Source organism: Setaria italica, chromosome VI (assembly GCF_000263155.2).
Source record: "Setaria italica strain Yugu1 chromosome VI, Setaria_italica_v2.0, whole genome shotgun sequence".
Classification (NCBI taxonomy): domain Eukaryota; kingdom Viridiplantae; phylum Streptophyta; class Magnoliopsida; order Poales; family Poaceae; genus Setaria; species Setaria italica.
The window spans coordinates 20,983,995-21,009,885 of NC_028455.1; the positions used below are offsets into that span (position 1 = coordinate 20,983,995).

The window sequence follows — 25,891 nt, forward strand, 5'->3', positions numbered from 1 at the left end:
CTGGAGGGTAGCAATGGCAGATGAGTATCACGCTCTCATTGATAATGGCACATGGAAGCTCAGTTCCTCATCCATCTAGTGCAAATATGGTGTCAGGCAAGTGGATTTTTAAACATAAATTTCACTCAGATGGCACTCTAGCTCGGCACAAGGCGCGTTGGGTAGTCCGTGGATTCCCTCAGCAGTATGGGATTGACTATGATGAGATATTTAGCTCGGTTGTGAAGCCCACTAGCATATGGACTGTTCTGAGAATTGCTGTCTCTCGTCAGTGGCCGATTCATCAGCTTGATGTGAAGAACTCCTTTCTCTGTGGCCATCTTCATGAGACCATCTATTGTCAGCAACCTCCTGGATTTGTTGATCCTTCAGCGCTAGATCATGTGTGCCTACTGCAGAAGTCGCTCTATGGGCTTAAGCAAGCTCCTCGCGCCTGGTACCAACGGTTTGCCACTTATATTCGCCAGCTGGGATTTGTACCACCATCCTCCGACACATCGCTGTTTGTCTACAAGGATGGTGCTAGTATTGCATACCTGCTGCTCTATGTTGACGACATTGTTCTCACTGCCTCATCCACAGATGCGCTTCATCATATCATCACTCGACTCCACTCGGAGTTTGCCATGACTGATCTTGGGGTCCTCCACCACTTTCTTGGCATTTCGGTCAACCGTACCTGCGATGGCTTGTTGTTGTCCCAGCGATAATATGCAGTTGATCTTCTCCAGCGCACCAGTATGGCTGACAGCAAGTCCAAACTCTCTGCTGCTGATGGTGCCCCCATTACTAATTCATCGGAGTATAGGAGTCTTGCCGGAGCCCTTCAGTATCTTACTTTGACTCGCCCTGATTTGACCTATAATGTTCAACAAGTCTGCCTCTTCATGCTTGATCCGCGTGAACCTCATCTTGCATTGGTCAAGCGTATCATTCGCTATGTGAAGGGCACATTGGACGTTGGTCTTCACATTGGTACCGGTCCCGTTGATTCTCTCACGGCCTATTCAGATGCGGATGGCGCTCCACTTCTAGCTAATGTGTCTACCTCGGCGATACTTTGGTATCTTGATCCTCCAAACGCCAAACCATCGTCTCCCGTTCCAGTGCAGAGGTGGAGTAACAGCCTGTGGCTCATGCAGTTGCTGAGTGCTGTTAGATGCACCAGCTCCTCCAGGATCTTCGTGTTCCTATTGCTTCTACGACGGTTGTCTACTGCGACAATGTGAGCGCTGTCTATATAACCGCCAATCCCGTCCATCATTGTCGCACAAAGCATATAGAGATTGATATCCATTTCGTCCATGAGAAGGTCGCGCTCGGGCAAGTCCGTGTTCTCCACGTCCCCTCGGCGCATCAGTATGCAGACATCATGATAAAAGATCTTCCTGTACAATTGTTTACTAACTTTAGGACTAGTCTTGGCATTCGCCTAACTCCCCCTGCGACTGTGGGCAGGTATTAGAGTATATATAGTTGTATATGTGTTGTACTCATATTTCTTGTACACCAAGCATATATATATATATATAAAAGGTCACCTGTCTCCAAGGGTATGCGGTGTTTCCCTGTCTCTCTGCAACTTCTATTATGCAGTCATTTTTTTAGATAATGGAAAAAGTTCCATCTTCAAAACCCTCTGGAGAGGAGCATCCTACCACGATTATTACAGACGGATTTGCAAAATGAAAGGCCATCTATTGTGCAGTCATACTTAGTTGAACATTTGAGATCATACTTAGTTGAACATATGACTAGGAACGTTTTCCTCTTGAATCTTGATATGTCCGGCCGCATCTCTGACCCGCACACACCGTATAACTGCAAGGTCGCCTCCAATACCACATCCTAGAGTCCAAACAGCTCATATCAACTCACGCAGCCTCGACCACACACTCCTACCAATATATTTGTGGTTTCATCCTCACTTTATGCAAAGAATTAACACCAATCTGCTTGTACTTTCATCATCGCTCTCTGTAAAAGAATTAACATTAACCCGAGGTTCGTAACATCTCTCTATATTGGTGCAACTCACCTTCAACCACCAATTGAGGCCTAACCCTCCATATACTCACTAGCACATCATGTCATGAAGATATTTTACTTCCGAGGACATGTACATTCGTGCCAGCAAACATGACAGATTTTTGTTTTCCATGGATTAGTTTTTACTTGGAAGCTTAGTCTGAATTTACAGAAGCCAGTTCTCAAGTCCATATAATATGTACAGCTAGTTACATAGAGCCATAACCAGTGTCAGGTTATCCGGAATGCACACTGGAATGCAGCAGGGCACCATCTTTATTTACACCATCCAGACGAGCCGAACCTGTCAAAAGTCATAAACAATCACAAATCCACCAACGGAGAGTAACTAGACAGAAAACGGAGCTACACAAGTTTAGAACCTGTCAGGCCCAGTTTTTCCGCTTGGACCTCAGCTGCATCAGTTTGTCCTTCCATGATGCTGTAGAAACCAAGAATGCAATCAACATTTGAAATAAAAGAACACTCACTATTTTTTGAAGATTAACGCACTTGTTCATATATCCCATAAGGTGATTTATTGTAAGCTCAGGGTCCTTTGCAGAGTACAGAACGTTGGTTGCAAAGGAAAAGAGTTATTCTTATTTAACATTTCAAACGGTTTCAAGGAAACACTAAGTCAAGTAGTCTGTCAGATTCTCTGGAAACATTGTCTTGATTGCTGGATGAATCTGAATGAAGCCATAAGAAGATAGTATCATTACCGGCATCCTTATATCTCTCTTCAACAGCTGCGATGAGCATGTTCCGCACTAATCCGAACTCTTGAGCCTCGACGCAGGGCTGTCCATCGGGTCTGATAAAAGTGCAAGTGTCATGAAGAATGCAGAATATAGGTCAGTCATTGAGCTTTCTGCATCCTAAACAGAAAAGTGCAGACGGATCTCCTAAAAGTATGTCCAGGACAAGGACTATGAAAAAGCATCAATTTATTAGTGCCTCTTTGGTCTTTTGTCCTCACAGTTTTAATTATTAGAGCTTCCACCGCCCCACTCTCCTGTACATCATAGCTCAGAGTGCATATTTTGTTTGTTTGTGGGATAATTTGTGGAAGCATATAAGTAACCAATTTATGGGCAAACACAAACCAAAGTAAACCACCACTGCTGCAGCTATTGCATCACATTATTGATTTCAGGCAATCAGCAACAATAATAAGTATACTTTCTAAAAGACCTGTCAAGTTCTGTAAACAACAGCCCCTCTGATAGACCAGCTGCTACCGCCTTTCTTGCTGGCTCAATTGGCCTTATGCCATCACTGTATGCAAGACTTCTATGAACTTGAATAGGAACCTGTTCATGTCAAGAAAGTAACATCAATATGGAGAATATGGATTTAAATTCTTGTAAACATTGTAAATATAAACCAGTGTCCATTTTTCTATTCATTGAAATTCCTCAATTTCGTGGGCCAAGACTGTATACTAACACAAATGCTGTATGTCTCTTGGTACCATTAAGGCATTACGGTCTCAATAAATTTGTGAGCATGGATGTGTTATTTATTTTTTTTACAAAAAATAGACAAACTAGATTCAGGCATGTCCAATCATAAAAGGAAACACAATACAGAAACAAAAAGGAGGGCAAGAACTGAAAACATAAGACTCTGCAAATGAATTAGCATCTAGCAGAACCTTTGGCAAGAATATAAATATACCTTGCAGCGAACCGCAATGTTGATAGCATCTGAAGGTCGAAGATCAAAGGTGATACTGTCTGTAGGGTCTTCTATCTGCAGGACAGGTGGTCTCCAGTTTAGAATATAGATTAAAATGAAATGGTTCCATCCTAGAAAAAACTAAATAAGATATTAAGATTGGTACCTTTGTTAGATAAAGTTCAGCACAATATGCTTCTTGAATTCTTTTGTTTACCCGAACAAGTTTTACCTGGAAAATAGTACAAACATCATAATAGGAGCGACAAGTGAATCAAAATGCTATTATGTGGGCTTCCAGATTAAGCTACCTCATAACCCATTTTATCAATCATTTCCTTAACAACTTGATATATTGTAGGTCGTGCCTACAACAGAAAAGCGTCATAGACTGCATCTAGTGTTATAAACTGAAGCAAATAGCTATAGTGATAGAAGGTATTACAATGTGGACATTGCGAATAGCTGCCATCAAAAGTACGCTTGGCATCTCCACTGAAAAAAGTAAGAACATACATTTATATGAAAATCAATCAAAAGTTCCAATTTCAAAACAAACAGATCAAAGTAAAAGAGTTTCACATACAGACGATGATTGGAAGTAATGTTTCGCTCCCGTCTTCAATCCTCAAAACAATAGCTGGTTGTGGTGCACTCTCTGGAATGTTTCTCCCTTGTGAATTATTATGCACACATCGCAGGTTCTTCCCATCTCGCATCTTGATTACATACCCTTCTGATCCACTTCTCACCTCAACTGAGACAGAGAACCACAACTAGAGATGTTATCTTCAATAAACTGAGGATACCCATGTCTAGAATGTTAGAGTTTAACTAATTAGTTGTTGGACAATAAATTTACTCACTTTTACATCAGTAGAACTCAATTCAACTCATATTTGAGCATCATTAAGATTTAGGAAATATCTGAACCATCATCTGTTATCGTGACTTAGGCCTGTTCAAAACTGTTTCAATAAAACCATTCCAAACTGGCTGGTCACTTTTCGCACTGCATGCGAAAAGTAGTTGCAATTGAAGTTAACACACATTGCAACATGTTGCCAACCTGTTGGGAATGGTTTTGACTAAAACAATTTTGAACACCCCTAATGTGACTAATGTATGGTAGCATATGACATAATAGTCCATACATAGTGCAACAGTAGCAGTAGAGCTACCAAAAAACATGTCAAAACTGCATTGGAAGTAAAATATTCAGTTGTTCCCTTTAGCTAGTAATAATGCCTAGTGGTTCACCAGAGAACTTAAAATGCTCAGAAAATCATCTTATCAGGAAAAATAAATTTTAGAGTAACAACTCGAGGAGTTATCTTCGTGTGAAAAGGTTACCTGCTTCTAGCACAGTTGAATTAACATAATCTTCATCACTCTCGCTAAAGTTTCCAGCCATGTATCCATTACCATCAGAAGATGAGCTGAAGCTACAGCAAACATGGCTGGAATTCTTCGCGGGCGGCTGAGAGATTGGAGAAATGAATCTAGTAACGTTCCTGTATTTTGACATGGCACCAAAGAATGCTGTCCCAAGCTGCCCAGATTTGACCAGAGAGTTGCTGATGAGAGCAGCAGCGGGCAGTTTTGCTTGCATCGCCGGACGGCATAGAACAGGCCCCTCCATCGCCATCAATCTGCCAACATGGTAAAAATGAAACCGATAAATAAATATACATGGCGGTGACGGGATATAAGTCCAAGTAAATAAATATCCTGGGGAATAAGTCCAAGTCACCAATAGCAACGGAAAAGTCAGAAAATGATTCCTGCTCTGCTTGTATGCATTATCAATTTTACATTTGCTGACACTGACGTATCAACCAACAATCTGGCTTCAGAGCTGAGGTGGGATGCGCTCTACAATGTCTGATCCTAACCGAGTGCTGATTGTTTACCCCCCAGCCCCGAAATGTAGTGTCGTTTGTTGCGTCTCATCGACAGAAATTTTTGATCGAAACAAGCATTCTAAACCGATTTCATTACCGCAGCTGGAGATACCATGGAATATTTGGCCTACACTAAGGTTACAGTAATCCTTTGATTCGCATCAACATCAGAACGAATTGTTTAGCAAGGTCATCTTGCTTGAACCCAAAATTGATCAATCGTTTATCCTGGTCCAGAATTTTTAAAACGCATACTTCCCCGAATGCACGCCACACCGGCACATGGAAATCAATCAAAGTACTGGCCAAACAGCCACGAAACGGCATCCGTCTTCACGCCACAGCCCGAGCAGCGAAGGAAAACCAAGCAAGAATCCGCCCAAATCGAAGCTTAACCGCAAAGCACTCACCCGAAGCCAGTCAAATCCAACCAAACAGAGAAAGAGAAGCAACGGCCGCCTGCTCCCAAGAAACGAGAAAAAGGAAACGAGGAAAGAATCCTTGAAAAGGCAAAGAATCGCAAGAGACTAGGAGAGCGAGAGAGGCCGCAAGAATCGGATCGCGAATCGCGTCGGGGCCAAGACTGATTTGGAAAAGGGGGACTAGGAGAGGATCGGCTTACCAGCAGCAATGGCCGCCGGTCCTTCGGAACCGAGGAAGCAGAGCAACGAGAAGGCGACCGGGAGAAGTGGATTATTGTTTGGTTTGTGACGATGGATGGATGTGTCCGGGTGGAAAAAGGAATAGAGAGAGGTTGGGGCTCTCGCCTTTCGCTTCATCTGGAAGAGATCAGAAGCATGAAACGGTGGGCGAGAAGGGGAGTTCCTCTCCTGAATTACTCTTTTGCCCCTACCCTATTGGATCGGCACTTGTTTTGGCTCTCGGGTTGTCGCCATGGCTGAGCACAGCATTTAGCACTACTTCCGCCGAAGATACAGCATTTAGCTCTACGTTTAGATTTTGTTTTAAAATATTACTATTTTTTAGTACGTTTGCTTCACCTCAACAATCTTATAAGTCGTCTCATACAATGTCATATAGGATTTTTGCTGATGTGAAGGAGAGAATATGATGAGAGAGGAAGAGGTCGTTGTTTCGCGAAATAACTACCTTATAGGCTAGATTTTAGAGCTACGAGACGACTGCTCTACCGTTGTACGAGTTGTGGTTACGTGCAACTCATAATATTTTTTTTCTATGCATAAATTAAGGAAATATAATTACTATGAGATAACTTAAAAAGATAATATATTATACAAGTTGTTGTTAAGTCGTCTCATGATTACGTATCAATGCATAAGACTATCTATTAGACAACACCAATTCACTTACCTTGAGTTTGGATGTGAGGCAGCGACTCTATTCACTCCAAGTCTCCGACACACTTTCTGGTAATATAATTTCCCAATAGCGTTTGGTTTTGGTTTTCAGTTCACATGCGTACCAACAAATCCGGCAGCATTGCTGGCCACATCATGGACGTGGAGCCGGTTGCCTTATATAGAGTTAATAGAGATCAAATTAATCTCTTTTAGTTACTACTCCCAGTCTGTCTGAAAATGTTTAAAACTATATATATTGTGAGAAGAAGGAGTACAATGTTCTGTAAAACATTTAGTGACTCTAAAAAGAGCATTCAAGCATCTTTTATTTATTGTGCAAGCACCTAGGCAAAATAATCTTAGAGCTACCTCAAGAAGAAATGCTTTAATATCTAAAAGAAATAGACGCATGTTTAGTTCATGATCCGAGCAACGGAGCAAGCCTAGCAAATATTTATCCATGTCCAAAGTCTGGGCAGTGCCAAATTGGAGTCTAGAAAGTTGCATTTATTTTGTGACAAAACCAAAACATTAGGGTGCTGTCATGTCAAATATGTTAGTACGATACGTGATACCCACTATCGATTATTTTCTAACATGGCTCTTGTTTTATAGATTAAATCACACGATTTAGGAGTTATGATTATTTAAATCTTGTTAAACAAAGGTACAAAGCATTGAATACCGGCTATTAGAAGATGGAACGTCATCTATACCGAGATAGAAAGAAAGTAACCGCTAAACAAGTTTTTCTTTGACAAAAGGTACGCGTATTGAATAGGAAGTATAGGTTTCGCCAAATCTATGCGGTGTATTTTTCTAGCCCAAGTTGTACTAGCTACTCCATACAAAGACTTTGCCTGTTTTTTTTTTATTTAGCCATGACCAATATTCGGCCTCGAACCATGTAAAAGGGCAAATTACCTAGACGTGCGTGGCTAAATTTTGGTGTGGCTCCCTTGGAAAATAAACTAAACATGCTCTAAAAGAATAGGCTGGGTCCATGCATTTAAGAATCAATGCGGTACATGGTACCTCGCCAAATACCCTTTACTCATGATCCACCGCTTCATACCAAGTTACCACTCTTTTTAGAAATGCCATGGGTAAGAAATATATGCTAGCATTTTATCTTTACATACAATGAGGTTAAATGTCTTATATTTGAGATCTTTTGCCAATGTACAATACGAATCTTTCAAATAAGACTGATTGAACATGCTAAAATATCGTAACGTCTAAGAGAAAATGCCTCTGCATTAAAAGTGTGGCAAATAAAGCCGACATAGAAGGAGCCAAGAGCCTGCCAGGTGGGGTCCCAGAAATTGTCAAACCCGCATTATCATGCGTTCATCCATCCTCTAGAAACCCCCTCTTTATTACCTGCTCACGCAAGCACGCACTGGGCCAAAGGCACAAAACCCAAAAGACGCAAAGTACGCCCACATCCTCCGTTGACAAAACCACCAGGGGGCATTTCCGTCCTGCCGTTCGCTTGGAGGAGGAGGTGCTGAGGTGGGACTGTACTCTGGGGTCACGGCGCAGGGCGACGCATGTGGTAGAGTGACCCACCACCCGCAGTCTGCCGTGCGGTGGATTGGATAAGGCTGGTCTGGTTTTCCATTCCTGCGCGCCACCCATCCCTTTCTTTCTCTTTCTCTTTCTCTCTCTCCACTTGCTCTTGTTCTCTCTCTTTAAGCCGTTTTCTATGAAGGCCGCGGTGTTCGTCCGAGTGATGCAAGGAACCAAGAAGTCGTGTAATTCTTTGTTCTTTTTTTTTCGCGGAGAGAGCTTTATTAAAATATCTGACACATGCAGGAACAGTAAAAAAAAGAAGGGGATTGTTATATCATATCCGAATGTTTTTTTACTCCTCCCACGTTTGAATATAGCTACTGAAGGATTCCATGTCTCAGCAGCTTCTTTTTATCTACAACAACAGTTTCTTTTTCAACTCCGGCGAGTTAGGTTTGGGGTGGGGTTACTTGTGGCCGCCAGGTTTGGAGGGAGCTCCGGGGTGGCTCGCTGGCTGGGGGTGGTGGCGATTGAGATAGCGGCGAGGTGCCGCCGGAGCCGGGCGGCGGTTGACCCCCGGTTGGGCGGTGGAGGTGGCAGGGGCGTCGATCTTCAACTACTTAGCGATGGCGGCGGTGAAGGCGGCGTTGCGTCGCAAGAGTCGGACGGGGAGCCGTCGGCGGTAGGGGATCACAGATGGACTTGAGGAAGAAGATGATCGAGGTAGAAGACGCAACGTCGGGCGGTGAGATGATTTAGTGCTGGGTTGTGGTGGAGAGCGGCGGGGACGCTGCCGGAGCCGGGAGGGAAGGCGGCGGCGTGCGGCACGCACGAGTGCCGCCTGCAGAGCTGCGTCGGGTACTCGGGTTTCTTGCAACAGGACGAGGATAAGGAAGGCGATGGGAATGATAAGATGGAAAGAGAAAATTGAATCGCACAGGTGAGAAATTCAAGTGCTAGGGGAGATTTCAACACTCGCGCATGCAGTGCTTGATCGGAACTGCTGGCTGCGTAGCACTACAGCTACTGCAGCAACAGCCAGCATTCAGATCGATGTAGGTGCTGCAGCAGCCACCATTCAGGTCACTGCAAGCCAGCATTCAGATCAGTTCGATTACAATGCTTGGGCTGCACAGCCGAGCAGCCAGCTGTGCAACAAAAGAAATAGATAGTACACAACTACTGGTCGACCGCATGGCTAAATACGTGGCTTTGTTTATGCTCTCTCTCAATATTCACACGATAACCCAAACTTCGGGGCTGAGAGCTCCAAGAGTTTCAAAAAAATTTCTTCCCCAAAACCATATATTAGGATTCTTTCAAAAAAATTTCCCCTAAAAACATATCAACCCACAGCAGCAGCAGGTCGCTAATAACTAGTTCCTAATATTTCAAAACAGGTCACATCATCATAATTGGGCCCATTACTTGGGCTGGTCACCTGCCCCTCACGCACACACCTCCCCCTCACGATCTCCAGCGCCGTCGCCAGGAGCTCATGTCGCCCCTGCGCATGGCATTATTTTTAGCCACCCTTGCCTAGCATCTTTTTTCCTCCGTCACGTGCTCACGTCACCCCTACTCATCTTTCATTTGGATTTAGCCCGACGCTGCCAAAGTTGCAGGCAATGTCAGAGTTGTCATTCTACTGGTAGAAGATGTAGGAGGTGTGGGTGAGGAGCGTGTTGGGCTGGTATCCCCCTCACGATCTCCAGCGCCGCCGCTAGGAGCTCACATCGCCCCTGCGGACGACGTTATTTTCAGCCGCCCCTGCCTAGCATCTTTTTTCCTCCGTCACATGCTCACGTCGCCCCTGCTCATCTTTCTTTTGGATTTAGCCCGACACTGACAAAGTTGCAGGCGATGTTGGAGTTGTCGTTCTACTGGTAGAAGATGTAGGAGGCGTGGGTGAGGAGCGTGTTGGGCTGGTAGCTGTAACAACCCTAGGTTAGTTAAACCGTGTTTAAGCCTAAAAGAAGCAATTAGAGTCTAAGAGAGCAATGAGCAGCTGTGTACCCAAGTAAAAAGACTCAATTGCCCCTCAAGTTAATGAGTGTTTAAGCCATAACTCGAATTTTTGCTTAAGAACTTAAAAATCCGCCCAACTAAGAGTTGTTAAACTCATCATTTCTAACAACTTTTGTATTTGACGTTTGAGTTGAATCTGAGCAAAAGACTTTCAAAAACTCAAATTTCAAATCAGTGACAAAGTAAAGGAAACATGAAAAACCCAAACTTTGGAGCTTCTTTTCTCACAATTCCAAACGAAAACTCAAATTGAACCTTTTATGAGAGTTTTAGTGCTTTGATTCCTTAACAACTTTGATTTTTAGAGTTAGGTCAAACTCTACCCAAAAGGTTTTCAAAAACAATGTCAAACACAGCTAAAATGGTCAACACTGTCAAAAATGGCTGAAGTGTTCTAAGTCTCAAAGTTTCAGATTTTGCCAAACTTTGAAGCGTTTTATCTTCAAATCAGCTTCGAATTTGAACTTGAGCCAATTACAAGTATTAAACTTAGATCCTAGGTCTACAACTTTTGTAAAAGGGGTAAAGGTCGTGCAATTCAAAAATCTGGAGCTTTTTGGTCCCGAAGATCGGCCCATCGCATATCCTGCGAATCCCGTTCACGCCAGAGCGTGCTCAGCTCGCGTGCGCGCACGTTCCGCTCGTTGCCCGCCCCGTGGCGACGGCCCGCCCGTGCCGCACCCCTGCCCAACCCACAGATGCGACACGACGCGCTCGCCTCGCCCTGTCGTCGTCCCCCACGCCTTGTCCCGTCTTGCCTGTCGTGCCCGACGCTCTGCTCCGGGCAAAAGCCACCACGACGCCACCACCTCCGCCAGTCCATGGCCAGGACAGGACGCAACGGTGCCTCGTCGCCTATTCGTGCCCTGACCGCAACAGCACACTCGCCCGCTTCGTCAGTTGCACGTGCCGGCAAAGCTGTTTTTGCCGCACACGCGAGCCTCGCCCTGCACGCCTGCCGCACCGCCCGTCGGTGCCAATGGCCGCCGCCATGGCCGGTCCACCCAGCAGCACGCGCCTCGCTCCACTTTTCAGCCCCAGCTGCAGACGCATGCCTCGCCGCGACTATAAAACGGCCCTCCCCCAAACCTTTGCCTCCCCAAACTGCAAGCTTCAGAAGTTTTTCCCCGTTGCCGAGCTCCAGCACCTTCGTGCGCTCACCAGCCAAATCCTCCATGCCTCGGCCATCTCCCTCCAATAGCCCACGCCTAAGGCTCCTCCACTTCCTCAGCCACGCCCTCGACCACTCCCCGTCATCCGCCGTCCATTGAACTGTAATAAGTGCCATTTGAAGTAATATAGTGACCATGAAAAATTCAGAAAGAAATCCAAAAGAAAAAGAAGGAAAAACGGCAAAAAGGTCAAATTCGGCCAAATTTTGACCGAAATTTGAATTTCAAATTTGAAATTCAGAAAAAATTTGCCAAAAAATATGGATTACAAGTGTAAGGATGTGTAGGACTCAAGGATCAAAAATTTGGAGCTAAGCTAGTGCCAAAGTCTTCAGAAGAATCAAAGAAAGAAAAGAAGAACTCGGTTTACTGTTCACCGTCCGAAAATAGAGATTCAGGAAAACAGCCACAGAGTCTGTTTTCAAAATTCAATTCTGGAGAAGTTTTCAACCAAGTGCACCAGAACAACTATACCATGTTGAAATATAGACTTTGGACTGCAATAATCATGTGTTGTTGGCCAGGAATAGTAAAAGTAAGGAAGTCAACCTCGAGCTCAAAGTCAGCACAAAATCACAATTGTCTGAAACTCTGAAAAATGCCTAAGTCTGAACAGCAGCTAGGCATCGACTTTGAAGTCAAATTCAGAGTAATTTAGATCAAGGAAGGTACTCGTTCAGGAGCAAAATGGAGCATTGGGACATAATAGAACATGTTTATGAGGAAGTTGGAGTGACAAAACAAGATTTAAGTCCTTAATTTGGTTCCCAAAGTAAGGTCAACATCACTGTCAACTGACGAACTGAATTTACAATTCAGTCGACATTCAGAACCAAACCGGGCAAAACTTCAAGAATTCAGATGATCCGATGTTTATCTCAAGCCGATGCCAAAATAAAAGATGGAGGTCTTGAGTTTATCTCCAAGTTCTGTTAAAGCACGAGAGGCCGTCGGATCAAGGATCAACCGTTAGCCGCTTCTGAAGATCACGGGCGCCAGAAGACGATGACAGAGCTGCAAGACGTGTCGCCGCCGCCGTCGTCGGTCGCTCGCCAGCACGTCTAGCTAGGCCACCTCCTCACCACGCAAGCCTACGGGTAGGCCATGGTGTCATCCATGCGAGGGGTTAAACGCTTGAATATCTACCGCTCCCGCGCCGCCGTTTTCACCGCCGCTCTTTTTACTGCCGCTAGCGCCTCTTTTGTCAAACACCGCCGCCGAGCAAAATTCCACCGCCACACCTCACCTCCCGTCGATTCCTCTCGCCCACTCCTCCACAGACACCCCAGCCACACCCGGAGCTAGTTGTTGTCCCACATCCTCGCCGGAATAGCCGTGCTCGCCGCCGCTTCTGTCCGCCGCCGTCGCGCCGCCCGCTCTCGGTGAGAACCACCTTGCGCTGTCTCTCTTCCTTCTTGAGTAGTCGTAGTCGAGTCCTCAGGGTCCTAGGATGGTGTCGGGGTAGTTGTTTGAGTAGGTTGTGCCGTTGTCGTGAGTAGTCACCACCGGCCGTGGGTGTTGCCGCCCGTCACCGTGGAGGGGATGGCTCCGGCCATCTCCGGGGAAGCTGTCGCCGCGCACGGGGTCGTGTAGGTTTAGGGTTGGTGTCGTCGCCTAGACTCACCGCCGGGAGGGCGCCGGCCGGCGAGCCGCGCCGCCCCCTGTCCTGGTCACGCTTTTGGCGGGAGGAGGAAGAAGGAGCTGGGCACCTGGGCCCGCGCGTCAGAGGAGGAGGGGGAAAGCAGGCCAGCGCAGCGTAAGCGGTTGCTGGGCCGTAGCGTGTGGGAGGCCCAGTAGCAGCGCGCGCGCGCGGTCGGCGGGATTTGGAAAGGAGGCCCGGGGCCGGTGCGGTCCTTGGGCCGACGTCGCGGAGGCCCAGAGAGTCGCGCGCGAGCGACGCAGGCCGGCGTCGCGTGGTAAAGGAGGAAAAAGGAAAAAAAAGGGCCGTGGGCCGGTGCTGGGCTGCTGGAGGAAGAAGAAAAGAAATCGGCCCGTGAGGGCCCGTCAGGGGAAAAGGAGAACCGGCGGGTAGAGTGAATAGGAAGGTGGGGTCCGCGCTGTGGGGTCCGGTGATTCGTGAGAGAGGGTAGCGCGGGGGTGAGTAAGAAAAGTTTTCCGGGCAATTTTCGGGAAAATTTAGATTTCCTTTAGTATTTTAATCCGTTTAAATTCGTTTTACACCATTTTTAACACAGAAATTTGTAGGAGTGTCCAAAATTAGTGAAACTAATTTTGTTAGGCTTGTTTTATTTTCCTTTATGCATTAAAATTTTTACACCCTAGGAAAATAATAAAAAATTTGGGTATTTATTTAATGCCTTCCTTTTAAGGTAATTAAATAAATACTTAATATTTATAAAATGTATAAAATATGAATAATACTTTATTAATCACAAATAATTCTTAAACCATAGGAGATTAAATTTTCAAGTTAGAAAATAATTACCACTCTTTCAAAAATTAAAAGAAAAGCTTTAGGAAGGGTTAAAAATAAGAAAAATAAAAATATAGGTTAATCTTTTTAGATTTCTTTTGTGGGTTGACTTACAACTTTATCGTGATAAGTCGTATAGTCCTTGTTGGCTTGCAACTTTATCATGAAGGAAAGTTGTATAGTCTGTTATTTAAAAAGTTTGCATTCTAACCCCTGCATGTATGTGCCGTAGATCCAAAAGCACCAGAAGAGGATTACTGGGAATTTTCAGAAGGACCCTTGGAGTCCGACGAAGTGTTTGAATTTGTCCCCTGTGAAGCAAATCCGTCGGCGTCTACTAATCTTTTTAACGATCAAGGCAAGCCCCGGTGCATTTACACCTATCTATTTTGAGATCAGTATTTCATGTGACTAGTTATAGGTTATGGGTTTATTGTATGCACTAAGTCTAGGAGTTGAATGAAACCCATTCTTGTGTATGACTATGCCTTGAATTAAGGACATCTTTGCCACTTGTTCAAATCCTAGAAACTACCCAAGTCTAGAATTGCTTACTTGCTTACATGTTTGGTTTACCAACCTTAAGGCAAACACTTAAGTCATACATGTTGCTTATGAAAGATAGTTTGGAACATGGAACCAGATAGAAGCTAGAGATGTAGTTCTGTCTACTAGGTTAATCTGGTTAAGGACCGATCCGTGTCTTAACCATTGATCAAGTGATAACCTCTGATCACTTACTGGGTATGGGACCAGTAAAGCCCAGTAGATTAGTAAATTCTATGATCAGGAATACTTCGTACCCGCATTTGACGTGCTGGAGATTGGCAGGGGTGTAGCCTGAAACTCACATGGAGATCAGGCCAGACGTGGGGTCCCATGTGGGGGTGCATCCCTAGGTCCGGGTAGTTGTATTCCTAATCGTTGACTTTGCTAATCGAGAGGTTGTTAGTACGACCTGGACAGTCGTATAATGCTGGTGATCAGGGTACTCTCCTGCAGGATGTAAATGGATCCGGATCGCCGCAATTCTCGGTTATGAATGCACTTGATCGCTGTTAAGCTTCGTAGTATGAACTCATGCAATATAAAATCTTCGGTTGCCAAGTACTGTATGATTTAACAGCTATGATTGTTTTACTCATGTTATCACCTAGAATGGTTAGGTAATGACTTAACTAAAATAAAAGATAAAACTAAGGCCTCACTCGTAGTAAGCTTTTTCGGCAAAATGGTGTCAACCAAGCACACCCAAAGGCTGACATGCATTCCAAAGAAAAACTATTATATTGGTTAGTCGGGTAAGACATGCTGAGTACCACGTACTCAGGGTTTTCCCCTTGTGGTTATCTTTCAGAAGCTCCGCAGGAAGCTACCGAGGAAGAGACCCCGAAGATCTAGAGTGTTGACCTGAGTCTCTCAATACTCTAGAAAACTGTTTATCGCCGCACCTTCTCCTGAACTATTTATGTTTAATCTTAGAGCTTGTCTGACACTGCATCACTAAGGTTACCTCAACTTATGTCTTGTAATAATTCGTACCTCTTACTTATGTATGTAAAAATGTAATGTTTGTTGATATTATCCCATCGTGGATATTATCCTGATGTATGGTTATGAGACACGCCGTGGATCCTTCGAGGAGTCCTAGGGACACTCGACGGACTACCGAACTTACGCTGTTTTAGGTGCGTCTCGGATAATTGCCGTTCTAAAGGCGATTAGGCGCACTTAAACCAGCTTAAGTTGGACGGTTCCGCCACAGCTGGTATCAGAGCCGTAGGTTGGGATAATCAACAAATATTACCTTTTGAAACACTGAGACTCTATTTTAATCATAAAAACAAGAGTCATAGGTGGCAGTAGTATTAACTGGTTGATTGTTTTGCAGATGTTAACTGTTTGCTGCGTGTCGCTAGTATTCGAAAGTTTATTATTTAGGGAGAGAATACGATGCCACCAATTTTTCTACGAGTGTGTATATGAGTTTGAAAGTACGTAGGAATCGTTGCATCATAATTGCATTGCATGTTTAAAACTTTTGGGTTTGGTGAGTGCCGCTAGACCTGACCTCGTTTCTTTTATAGGATGTTCGAAGAAGGTTACACGGATAGGGATGGGTGGACTCGTGGTCGTTATCTGGACAAACCAGGGTTCGTGCAATTACTCTGGAAGACACTACAAGAGTTGGGTTTTCATAATCCCCCAGAGTACTATTGGAGGAAAGAAGATACCGGCCATAAGCAATGTTGCACAGTGTATGTGCATATCCCAGATGATGATACCCGACCTAATTGGCGTCTGGAGGAAGTAATGGAATCGGGTTTCGAATTCCATGATACTATAGAAAGGGCAGCCATGACAGCTCTTACTGAGCTGTGTGAGAATCATAAGGTTGAAATAGGATCGAGCTCTGCTCGATTCTATCCAATTAAGCATCAAGATGACGGGATATGGAAGCGGAGGATCAAAGCCTTGAAGAACACATCTTGTGTGGAGCACGATGTGTTGGTAGCTGCTGCTTCTGACTACATGACCGCTATGTACAATTTACATCAAGCTTGTATCCGGGAGTATTACAATCAGAGACAGAAGAATGAAGATACTAGAATGGAAGCAATGGGTGCCCGGTATGACAAGGAAATGTACAAGAAGGCAGCAATGGCAAGGGAGCACGAGATGGAGAAGGCAATGCGAGAGCAGTCCAGGCGGATTGAAGATTATGAAGAGAAACTTCGGGCACTGCAAGGGTTCATCGAAGCAAGTCGAAGCATGGCGGATAGAGCAAGAGAAGAAGCTGAATCCAATGTCCATAGGCTGGAGGCGGAGAGATTTCAGCAGCTAGACGAAATTCTATCACTTCGTCTAGCCCTAGAAGAAATGCAAGCTCAAGCACCTGCGCAAAATATTGTCAATGTTCCACCACCTCCCCCACCAGAAGAGCCTCAACCACAGAACCCGGAGGAAGCAGATCAACTAGTGCCTGTGATAGAAATGGAGGAAGATCCAGTGCCACCGGCAGAACCTGAGATAGATTTATATGCTCACGAGAATTTGGAAGGCTTTGATGTGGACATGGAAGATGACCAGGGCGAAGTCCCTATGGGAAATCAACAGTTTTCTTGGGCTAATGCCAATGCCGATGGACTAGATCCTCAGGGCTATGGTCCTATGCAGCAGTGGGGAGAAGAAGAAGAGGAAGGCGAAGAAGAAGAGGAGCCAGAAGAGATGGAAGGAAATTCTGGAATTAGCACCTCTGACACTTCCCGCACTTGGAGTGACTACGGACCGGAGTCCGGGAGTGAAAATTCTGTCAATCAAGCTCCACCTGTTGCTCCCCCAGGGCAAACTCTGATGATCGTGGACCAAGACGTTCTGCAAGAAGCCATGGCACGACTGGGATTAAATGCCGAAGAACTGGGCATTTTCCCTTATGACGGTTGACATGAACTTGGTTTGAGCGAGTTGTAATATATTCTTGTAAGATATAGGTGATGGACAAGTGGCACCAAGGGGTTTTGTAAATATTAACTCCTAGGCATGTAATATAAATAAGTATGTACATAAGTATGGTTTGTGTGTGAGCATGCTGTGATGTGTGATATGTTAGTATGCAGAGAGTTGTTGATAAAAATGCACTGTAGATATTAATATTTTGTTAACTCTTGGCAGCATGACGGATCCCAGGGAACCCCAAGCCTAAGGTTCCAGAGGACAGGAAGAGGATTTACCCAGAGCACCTACATTGGCTGACGCAATAGCCAGTTTAATGAATTCTGGGGCAGAGCAAGCCCGCTTACTCCAGATGATAGTACAGAACACCGGCAACGGTGGACGTAGGAGAGAGCCGGAGCAGGGGGTGTCCTACACCCAATTTCTGGAAACACGTCCCCCAGTCTTCTTAAAAGCTGAGCATCCTTTGGAGGCTAATGAGTGGCTTCAGGCCATGGAGCAGAAATTTCGAGTAATTCCCCAATGTACTGCCGTTCAGAAGGCCGAGTTCGCGGGGCTTCAGCTTCAAGGTCCCGCAGCAACTTGGTGGACCAGTCATCTGGCCAGGCAGCCAGTGGGAAGGGAAGTCACATGGGAAGATTTTAAGGAAGCCTTTCGGACGCAGTTTATACCGGAAGGTGTTATGAGAATGAAGCTGGAACAGTTCTTGGGACTGCAACAAGGAACTCGCAGTATTCTAGCATATACCAATGAGTTCGACCACTTAGCTCAATATGCTCCAGAGCATGTTAATACTGAGACCAGAAAGAGGGATTGTTATCTCCGGGGGCTTAATACAAGAATGCAGGAAAAGTTATCCACCTGCACGTTCGCTGATTACAGTTCCGCGGTAAGTACAGCCATTACCGCAGAAGAAAAGATGAAAGCATTGGATGAAACATTGAAAAAAGAAGAAGCATTAAAGAGGAAGGCTGTTCCTTCTAGAAATTTTGGAAATGCTCCTCAGAGGATGAGGATGGTATATAGAGGTCCTCCTCGACCCATGTATCGTCCTTCATTCCAGCAACGGCCTTTCCAGTCCTGGAATGCCAGAGCTCCCAGTACTGCCCCTCGTCCTGGAACTGCACCATCTTTCGGGTTTCGTAACCCTACTCCTTCGGGAACCCCACAGGTTTGTTTCAACTGTGGGAAACCAGGACATTTCGCCCGAGACTGTCGTTTTCCCAAAATTGGGGGAAACGCGAACTTAAAGGCTCAGACCTCGGGCCAAGGCTCTGGACGAAAGTTTGTCCGTCGCAAGTTTGTCAACACCAAGACAGGACAGGCTCACTATATGACTGTAGAAGAAATCCCAGAAGGAGAGCCAAAACTAGCAGGTACGTACCTTGTTAACAATTATCCTGCTATGGTTTTGTTTGATTCCGGTGCATCGCATACTTTTATAAGTAAAGAGTTTGTCACACAACATCAACTAGAAGTTCATACCTTAGATGTCAAATATGCTATTCAAGCTACTGGTGCCACGCAATATACCAATCAAGTAGCTCGCAATGTGATTTTAAACCTAGAAGGAAATAAAGTGGGAGCTTATCCTTTAATTCTGGAAGATCAAGGAATAGATATTATTTTGGGGGTAAATTGGATGAAAGCACATGAAGTTCAAATTAATGTGGTTACACGGGTTGTTAGCCTGAAGGATGACCAAGGCCACTCTTTCGAACTCCAATTACCCGTTCAACCTTGTTTGGACCAAATGGTCAAAAAGACTAGAGCAGTGACTCTAGCATCTATTCCTGTCGTTAATGAGTTCCTAGATGTATTTCCAGAAGATTTGCCTGGGCTACCGCCTGACAGAGCGGTAGAATTCACTATTGAATTAGAACCCGGCACTGCTCCTATCTCTAGAAGACCGTATCGAATGCCACCTAAGGAGCTAGCAGAATTAAAAACACAACTCCAAGAATTGTTGGATAAGGGTTTCGTCCGACCCAGTACTTCACCATGGGGCTGCCCAGCCCTGTTTGTTAAGAAGAAGGATGGTACCTTAAGGCTATGTGTGGATTACCGTCCCTTGAATGCGGTAACCATCAAAAACAAGTATCCGCTGCCACGGATTGACTTGTTGTTCGACCAGTTGTCTGGAGCTAAGGTCTTTTCAAAAATCGACCTTCGGTCAGGGTACCACCAGATTAAGATAAAACCCGAGGACATACCAAAAATAGCTTTTTCAACCAGATATGGACTATATGAATATTTGGTTATGTCTTTTGGATTGACAAATGCCCCAGCGCATTTTATGTATCTCATGAATTCAGTATTCATGCCAGAACTGGATAAATTTGTGGTTGTCTTTATAGACGATATCCTTGTCTTTTCTAAAAATGAAGAAGAACATGCGCAACACTTGCGCATTGTCCTAAATAGACTCCGGGAACACCAGTTATATGCCAAATTCAGTAAGTGTGAATTTTGGTTAAAGAAAGTTCCATTCCTTGGGCACATATTGTCCGAAAAAGGAATTGAAGTAGACCCTGGAAAAGTCAAAGATATACTGGATTGGAAATCACCAACTTCTGTTCATGAAGTAAGGAGTTTCTTGGGAATGGCTGGTTATTACCGTAGATTCATTCCCAACTTCTCTAAGGTTTCTAAGCCAATCACCGAATTATTAAAAAAGGACATGAAATTTGAATGGAAACCTGAGTGTGAGGAATCCTTCCAAGTCTTAAAGAGATTATTGACTACAGCCCTAGTGCTAGCTCAACCTGACATAGAAAAACCCTTTGATGTATACTGCGATGCCTCAGGAACAGGCATCGGATGTGTTCTAATGCAAGAAGGCAGGGTTATTGCTTATGCTTCTCGTCAATTGAAGCGTCATGAAGAGCATTACCCTACTCATGACTTAGAGCTTGCTGCCGTAGTGCATGCACTAAAGATATGGCGACACTATCTTTTAGGTAGTGAATGTCGTATCTTTACTGACCACAAGAGCTTGAAGTATATCTTCACTCAGATGGACTTGAACATGAGGCAAAGGCGGTGGCTAGAACTGATTAAAGACTATAAACTAGAGATTCATTACCATCCTGGTAAAGCTAACGTGGTGGCCGACGCCTTGAGCAGAAAGGCCCAATGCCATTGCACTACCGTCCAGTCTAACCTGAAGACCCTGTGCGAAGAAATGGAAGGGTTAAGTTTGGAAATAGTAAAACAAGGCACCCTCCAGAATGTTATGATTCAAGATACCCTAAAAGAAAGAATCATAACAGCCCAAAAAGAAGACCCATGGATTAAAGCACTTTATCAGCAAAAAGCCGAGGGGAAGATTCCTGAACTTAATCAAGAAAAAGACGGAGGACTATATTTCAAGAACCGGGTAGTAGTTCCGGAAAATGAAAACCTGAGAAGATTAATACTAGAAGAAGCACATTCATCCAAGTTCTCCATTCATCCCGGAACCAATAAAATGTACCAAGATTTAAAGCAAAGATTTTGGTGGGCCAGAATGAAACCTGAAATTGCACGATATGTGTCAGAATGTGACACTTGTCAAAGAGTTAAACCCATACTACAGAAGTCAGCAGGTTTGTTACAACCCTCAGAAATTCCTGTCTGGAAGTGGGAAGATATTTCTATGGATTTCATAGTAGGATTACCTACCACTTCAAAGGGGTATGACTCCATTTGGGTTATTGTCGACCGCCTTACTAAATCAGCTCACTTTATTCCAGTCAAAACGGTTTACCAGGTGTCGACATATGCCAAAATCTATATAGCCCGAATTATATCCTTGCACGGAGTACCAAAAACCATAATCTCCGATCGAGGTTCCCAGTTTGTTTCCAGATTCTGGGAGCAACTGCAAAAGGATATGGGTACTACCCTCATTAGAAGTTCTGCTTATCATCCTCAAACTGGAGGACAGATAGAGAGGGTCAATCAAATTTTAGAAGACATGTTAAGAGCATGTGTCCTTACCTTCTCTAAGCTATGGGATGAATGTTTACCCCTAGCCGAATTCTCCTATAATAATAGCTATCAAGCTAGCATTAAAATGGCACCTTTCGAAGCCTTGTACGGTCGAAGATGCCGAACTCCTCTAAATTGGTCAGGAGTAGGGGAAAGGACACATCTGGGATCGGACTTGGTTATGGAAACCGAGGAGAAGGTCCAGAAAATTCGCAAGCATTTGGAAATAGCTCAATCCCGGCAAAAGAGTTATTCAGACAAAAGAAGACGGTTCTTGGAATTTTCTGCCGGAGATTTTGTATACTTAAAGGTATCCCCAATGAAAGGCGTACAGCGCTTTGGAGTAAAAGGTAAGCTAGCCCCGAGATATATTGGTCCCTATGAAATTCTGGAACGAAAGGGCCCAGTGGCATATAAGCTGTCATTGCCTGATCAACTTACTTCTATACATGATGTATTTCATGTATCCCAGCTTAAGAAGTGCCTAAGAGTCCCAGAAGAAATTTTAGAGGATCCAGAAATTGAGCTCGAACCAGATTTAACATATGAAGAGAAACCTATTAAAATTCTGGATCAAAAGACACGCGATACCCGAACTCGGAGTATCACGTTTTATAAAGTGCAATGGAAAAATCATACTCCGGACGAAGCTACTTGGGAAAAAGCGGAAGACCTAGAGTCTAAATATCCGAAGTTATTTGAAACCGTCAGGGACAGATGAACAAGGACCACCACCCCACTATCCTTGTACAGAAAAAGAAAAAGTAAATGACCTGACGCAGTTTCCTTTCCATTCCAAAAACCAAGGATTTAACCCCGGGAATCTCGGGACGAGATTCTGTTAAGGGGGAGAGGCTGTAATAAGTGCCATTTGAAGTAATATAGTGACCATGAAAAATTCAGAAAGAAATCCAAAAGAAAAAGAAGGAAAAACGGCAAAAAGGTCAAATTCGGCCAAATTTTGACCGAAATTTGAATTTCAAATTTGAAATTCAGAAAAAAATTTGCCAAAAAATATGGATTACAAGTGTAAGGATGTGTAGGACTCAAGGATCAAAAATTTGGAGCTAAGCTAGTGCCAAAGTCTTCAGAAGAATCAAAGAAAGAAAAGAAGAACTCGGTTTACTGTTCACCGTCCGAAAATAGAGATTCAGGAAAACAGCCACAGAGTCTGTTTTCAAAATTCAATTCTGGAGAATTTTTCAACCAAGTGCACCAGAACAACTATACCATGTTGAAATATAGACTTTGGACTGCAATAATCATGTGTTGTTGGCCAGGAATAGTAAAAGGAAGGAAGTCAACCTCGAGCTCAAAGTCAGCACAAAATCACAATTGTCTGAAACTCTGAAAAATGCCTAAGTCTGAACAGCAGCTAGGCATCGACTTTGAATTCAAATTCAGAGTAATTTAGATCAAGGAAGGTACTCGTTCAGGAGCAAAATGGAGCATTGGGACATAATAGAACATGTTTATGAGGAAGTTGGAGTGACAAAACAAGATTTAAGTCCTTAATTTGGTTCCCAAAGTAAGGTCAACATCACTGTCAACTGACGAACTGAATTTACAATTCAGTCGACATTCAGAACCACACCGAGCAAAACTTCAAGAATTCAGACGATCCGATGTTTATCTCAAGCCGATGCCAAAATAAAAGATGGAGGTCTTGAGTTTATCTCCAAGTTCTGTTAAAGCACGAGAGGCCGTCGGATCAAGGATCAACCGTTAGCCGCTTCTGAAGATCACGGGCGCCAGAAGATGATGACAGAGCTGCAAGACGTGTCGCCGCCGCCGTCGTCGGTCGCTCGCCAGCACGTCTAGCTAGGCCACCTCCTCACCACGCAAGCCTACGGGTAGGCCACGGTGTCATCCTTGCGAGGGGTTAAACGCTTGAATATCTACCGCTCCCGCGCCGCCGTTTTCACCGCCGCTCTTTTTACCGCCGCCAGCGCCTCTTCTGTCAAACACCGCCGCCGAGCAAAATTCCACCGCCACACCTCACCTCCCGTCGATTCCTCTCGCCCACTCCTCCACAGACACCCCAGCCACACCCGGAGCTAGTTGTTGTCCCACATCCTCGCCGGAATAGCCGTGCTCGCCGCCGCTTCTGTCCGCCGCCGTCGCGCCGCCCGCTCTCGGTGAGAACCACCTTGCGCTGTCTCTCTTCCTTCTTGAGTAGTCGTAGTCGAGTCCTCAGGGTCCTAGGATGGTGTCGGGGTAGTTGTTTGAGTAGGTTGTGCCGTTGTCGTGAGTAGTCACCACCGGCCGTGGGTGTTGCCGCCCGTCACCGTGGAGGGGATGGCTCCGGCCATCTCCGGGGAAGCTGTCGCCGCGCACGGGGTCATGTAGGTTTAGGGTTGGTGTCGTCGCCTAGACTCACCGCCGGGAGGGCGCCGGCCGGCGAGCCGCGCCGCCCCCTGTCCCGGTCACGCTTTTGGCGGGAGGAGGAAGAAGGAGCTGGGCACCTGGGCCCGCGCGTCAGAGGAGGAGGGGGAAAGCAGGCCAGCGCAGCGTAAGCGGTTGCTGGGCCGTAGCGTGTGGGAGGCCCAGTAGCAGCGCGCGCGCGCGGTCGGCGGGATTTGGAAAGGAGGCCCGGGGCCGGTGCGGTCCTTGGGCTGACGTCGCGGAGGCCCAGAGAGTCGCGCGCGAGCGACGCAGGCCGGCGTCGCGTGGTAAAGGAGGAAAAAGGAAAAAAAAGGGCCGTGGGCCGGTGCTGGGCTGCTGGAGGAAGAAGAAAAGAAATCGGCCCGTGAGGGCCCGTCAGGGGAAAAGGAGAACCGGCGGGTAGAGTGAATAGGAAGGTGGGGTCCGCGCTGTGGGGTCCGGTGATTCGTGAGAGAGGGTAGCGCGGGGGTGAGTAAGAAAAGTTTTCCGGGCAATTTTCGGGAAAATTTAGATTTCCTTTAGTATTTTAATCCGTTTAAATTCGTTTTACACCATTTTTATCACAGAAATTTGTAGGAGTGTCCAAAAATAGTGAAACCAATTTTGTTAGGCTTGTTTTATTTTCCTTTATGCATTAAAATTTTTACACCCTAGGAAAATAATAAAAAAATTTGGGTATTTATTTAATGCCTTCCTTTTAAGGTAATTAAATAAATACTTAATATTTATAAAATGTATAAAATATGAATAATACTTTATTAATCACAAATAATTCTTAAACCATAGGAGATTAAATTTTCAAGTTAGAAAATAATTACCACTCTTTCAAAAATTAAAAGAAAAGCTTTAGGAAGGGTTAAAAATAAGAAAAATAAAAATATAGGTTAATCTTTTTAGATTTCTTTTGTGGGTTGACTTACAACTTTATCGTGATAAGTCGTATAGTCCTTGTTGGCTTGCAACTTTATCATGAAGGAAAGTTGTATAGTCTGTTATTTAAAAAGTTTGCATTCTAACCCCTGCATGTATGTGCCGTAGATCCAAAAGCACCAGAAGAGGATTACTGGGAATTTTCAGAAGGACCCTTGGAGTCCGACGAAGTGTTTGAATTTGTCCCCTGTGAAGCAAATCCGTCGGCGTCTACTAATCTTTTTAACGATCAAGGCAAGCCCCGGTGCATTTACACCTATCTATTTTGAGATCAGTATTTCATGTGACTAGTTATAGGTTATGGGTTTATTGTATGCACTAAGTCTAGGAGTTGAATGAAACCCATTCTTGTGTATGACTATGCCTTGAATTAAGGACATCTTTGCCACTTGTTTAAATCCTAGAAACTACCCAAGTCTAGAATTGCTTACTTGCTTACATGTTTGGTTTACCAACCTTAAGGCAAACACTTAAGTCATACATGTTGCTTATGAAAGATAGTTTGGAACATGGAACCAGACAGAAGCTAGAGATGTAGTTCTGTCTACTAGGTTAATCTGGTTAAGGACCGATCCGTGTCTTAACCATTGATCAAGTGATAACCTCTGATCACTTACTGGGTATGGGACCAGTAAAGCCCAGTAGATTAGTAAATTCTATGATCAGGAATACTTCGTACCCGCATTTGACGTGCTGGAGATTGGCAGGGGTGTAGCCTGAAACTCACATGGAGATCAGGCCAGACGTGGGGTCCCATGTGGGGGTGCATCCCTGGGTCGGGGTAGTTGTATTCCTAATCGTTGACTTTGCTAATCGAGAGGTTGTTAGTACGACCTGGACAGTCGTATAATGCTGGTGATCAGGGTACTCTCCTGCAGGATGTAAATGGATCCGGATCACCGCAATTCTCGGTTATGAATGCACTTGATCGCTGTTAAGCTTCGTAGTATGAACTCATGCAATATAAAATCTTCGGTTGCCAAGTACTGTATGATTTAACAGCTATGATTGTTTTACTCATGTTATCACCTAGAATGGTTAGGTAATGACTTAACTAAAATAAAA

At 44.7% G+C, this 25,891-nt stretch overlaps 1 protein-coding gene across 1 annotated transcript; it reads right to left on the reverse strand.

Moving 5' to 3' along the window:
* Positions 1 to 1,956: 1,956 nt before the first annotated feature.
* Positions 1,957 to 6,395, reverse strand: LOC101765314 (bifunctional nuclease 2). Its single transcript, XM_004973212.3, has 11 exons — positions 6,238 to 6,395; positions 5,065 to 5,363; positions 4,298 to 4,468; positions 4,157 to 4,206; positions 4,023 to 4,079; positions 3,878 to 3,943; positions 3,712 to 3,786; positions 3,226 to 3,344; positions 2,754 to 2,845; positions 2,412 to 2,470; positions 1,957 to 2,332 (listed from the first exon to the last, which is right to left on the reverse strand). Exons 2-10 carry the CDS (start codon positions 5,357 to 5,359, stop codon positions 2,415 to 2,417), a joined length of 981 nt encoding a protein of 326 aa, XP_004973269.1. The 5' UTR covers positions 5,360 to 5,363; positions 6,238 to 6,395; the 3' UTR covers positions 1,957 to 2,332; positions 2,412 to 2,414.
* Between the last annotated feature and the right edge of the window lie 19,496 nt (positions 6,396 to 25,891).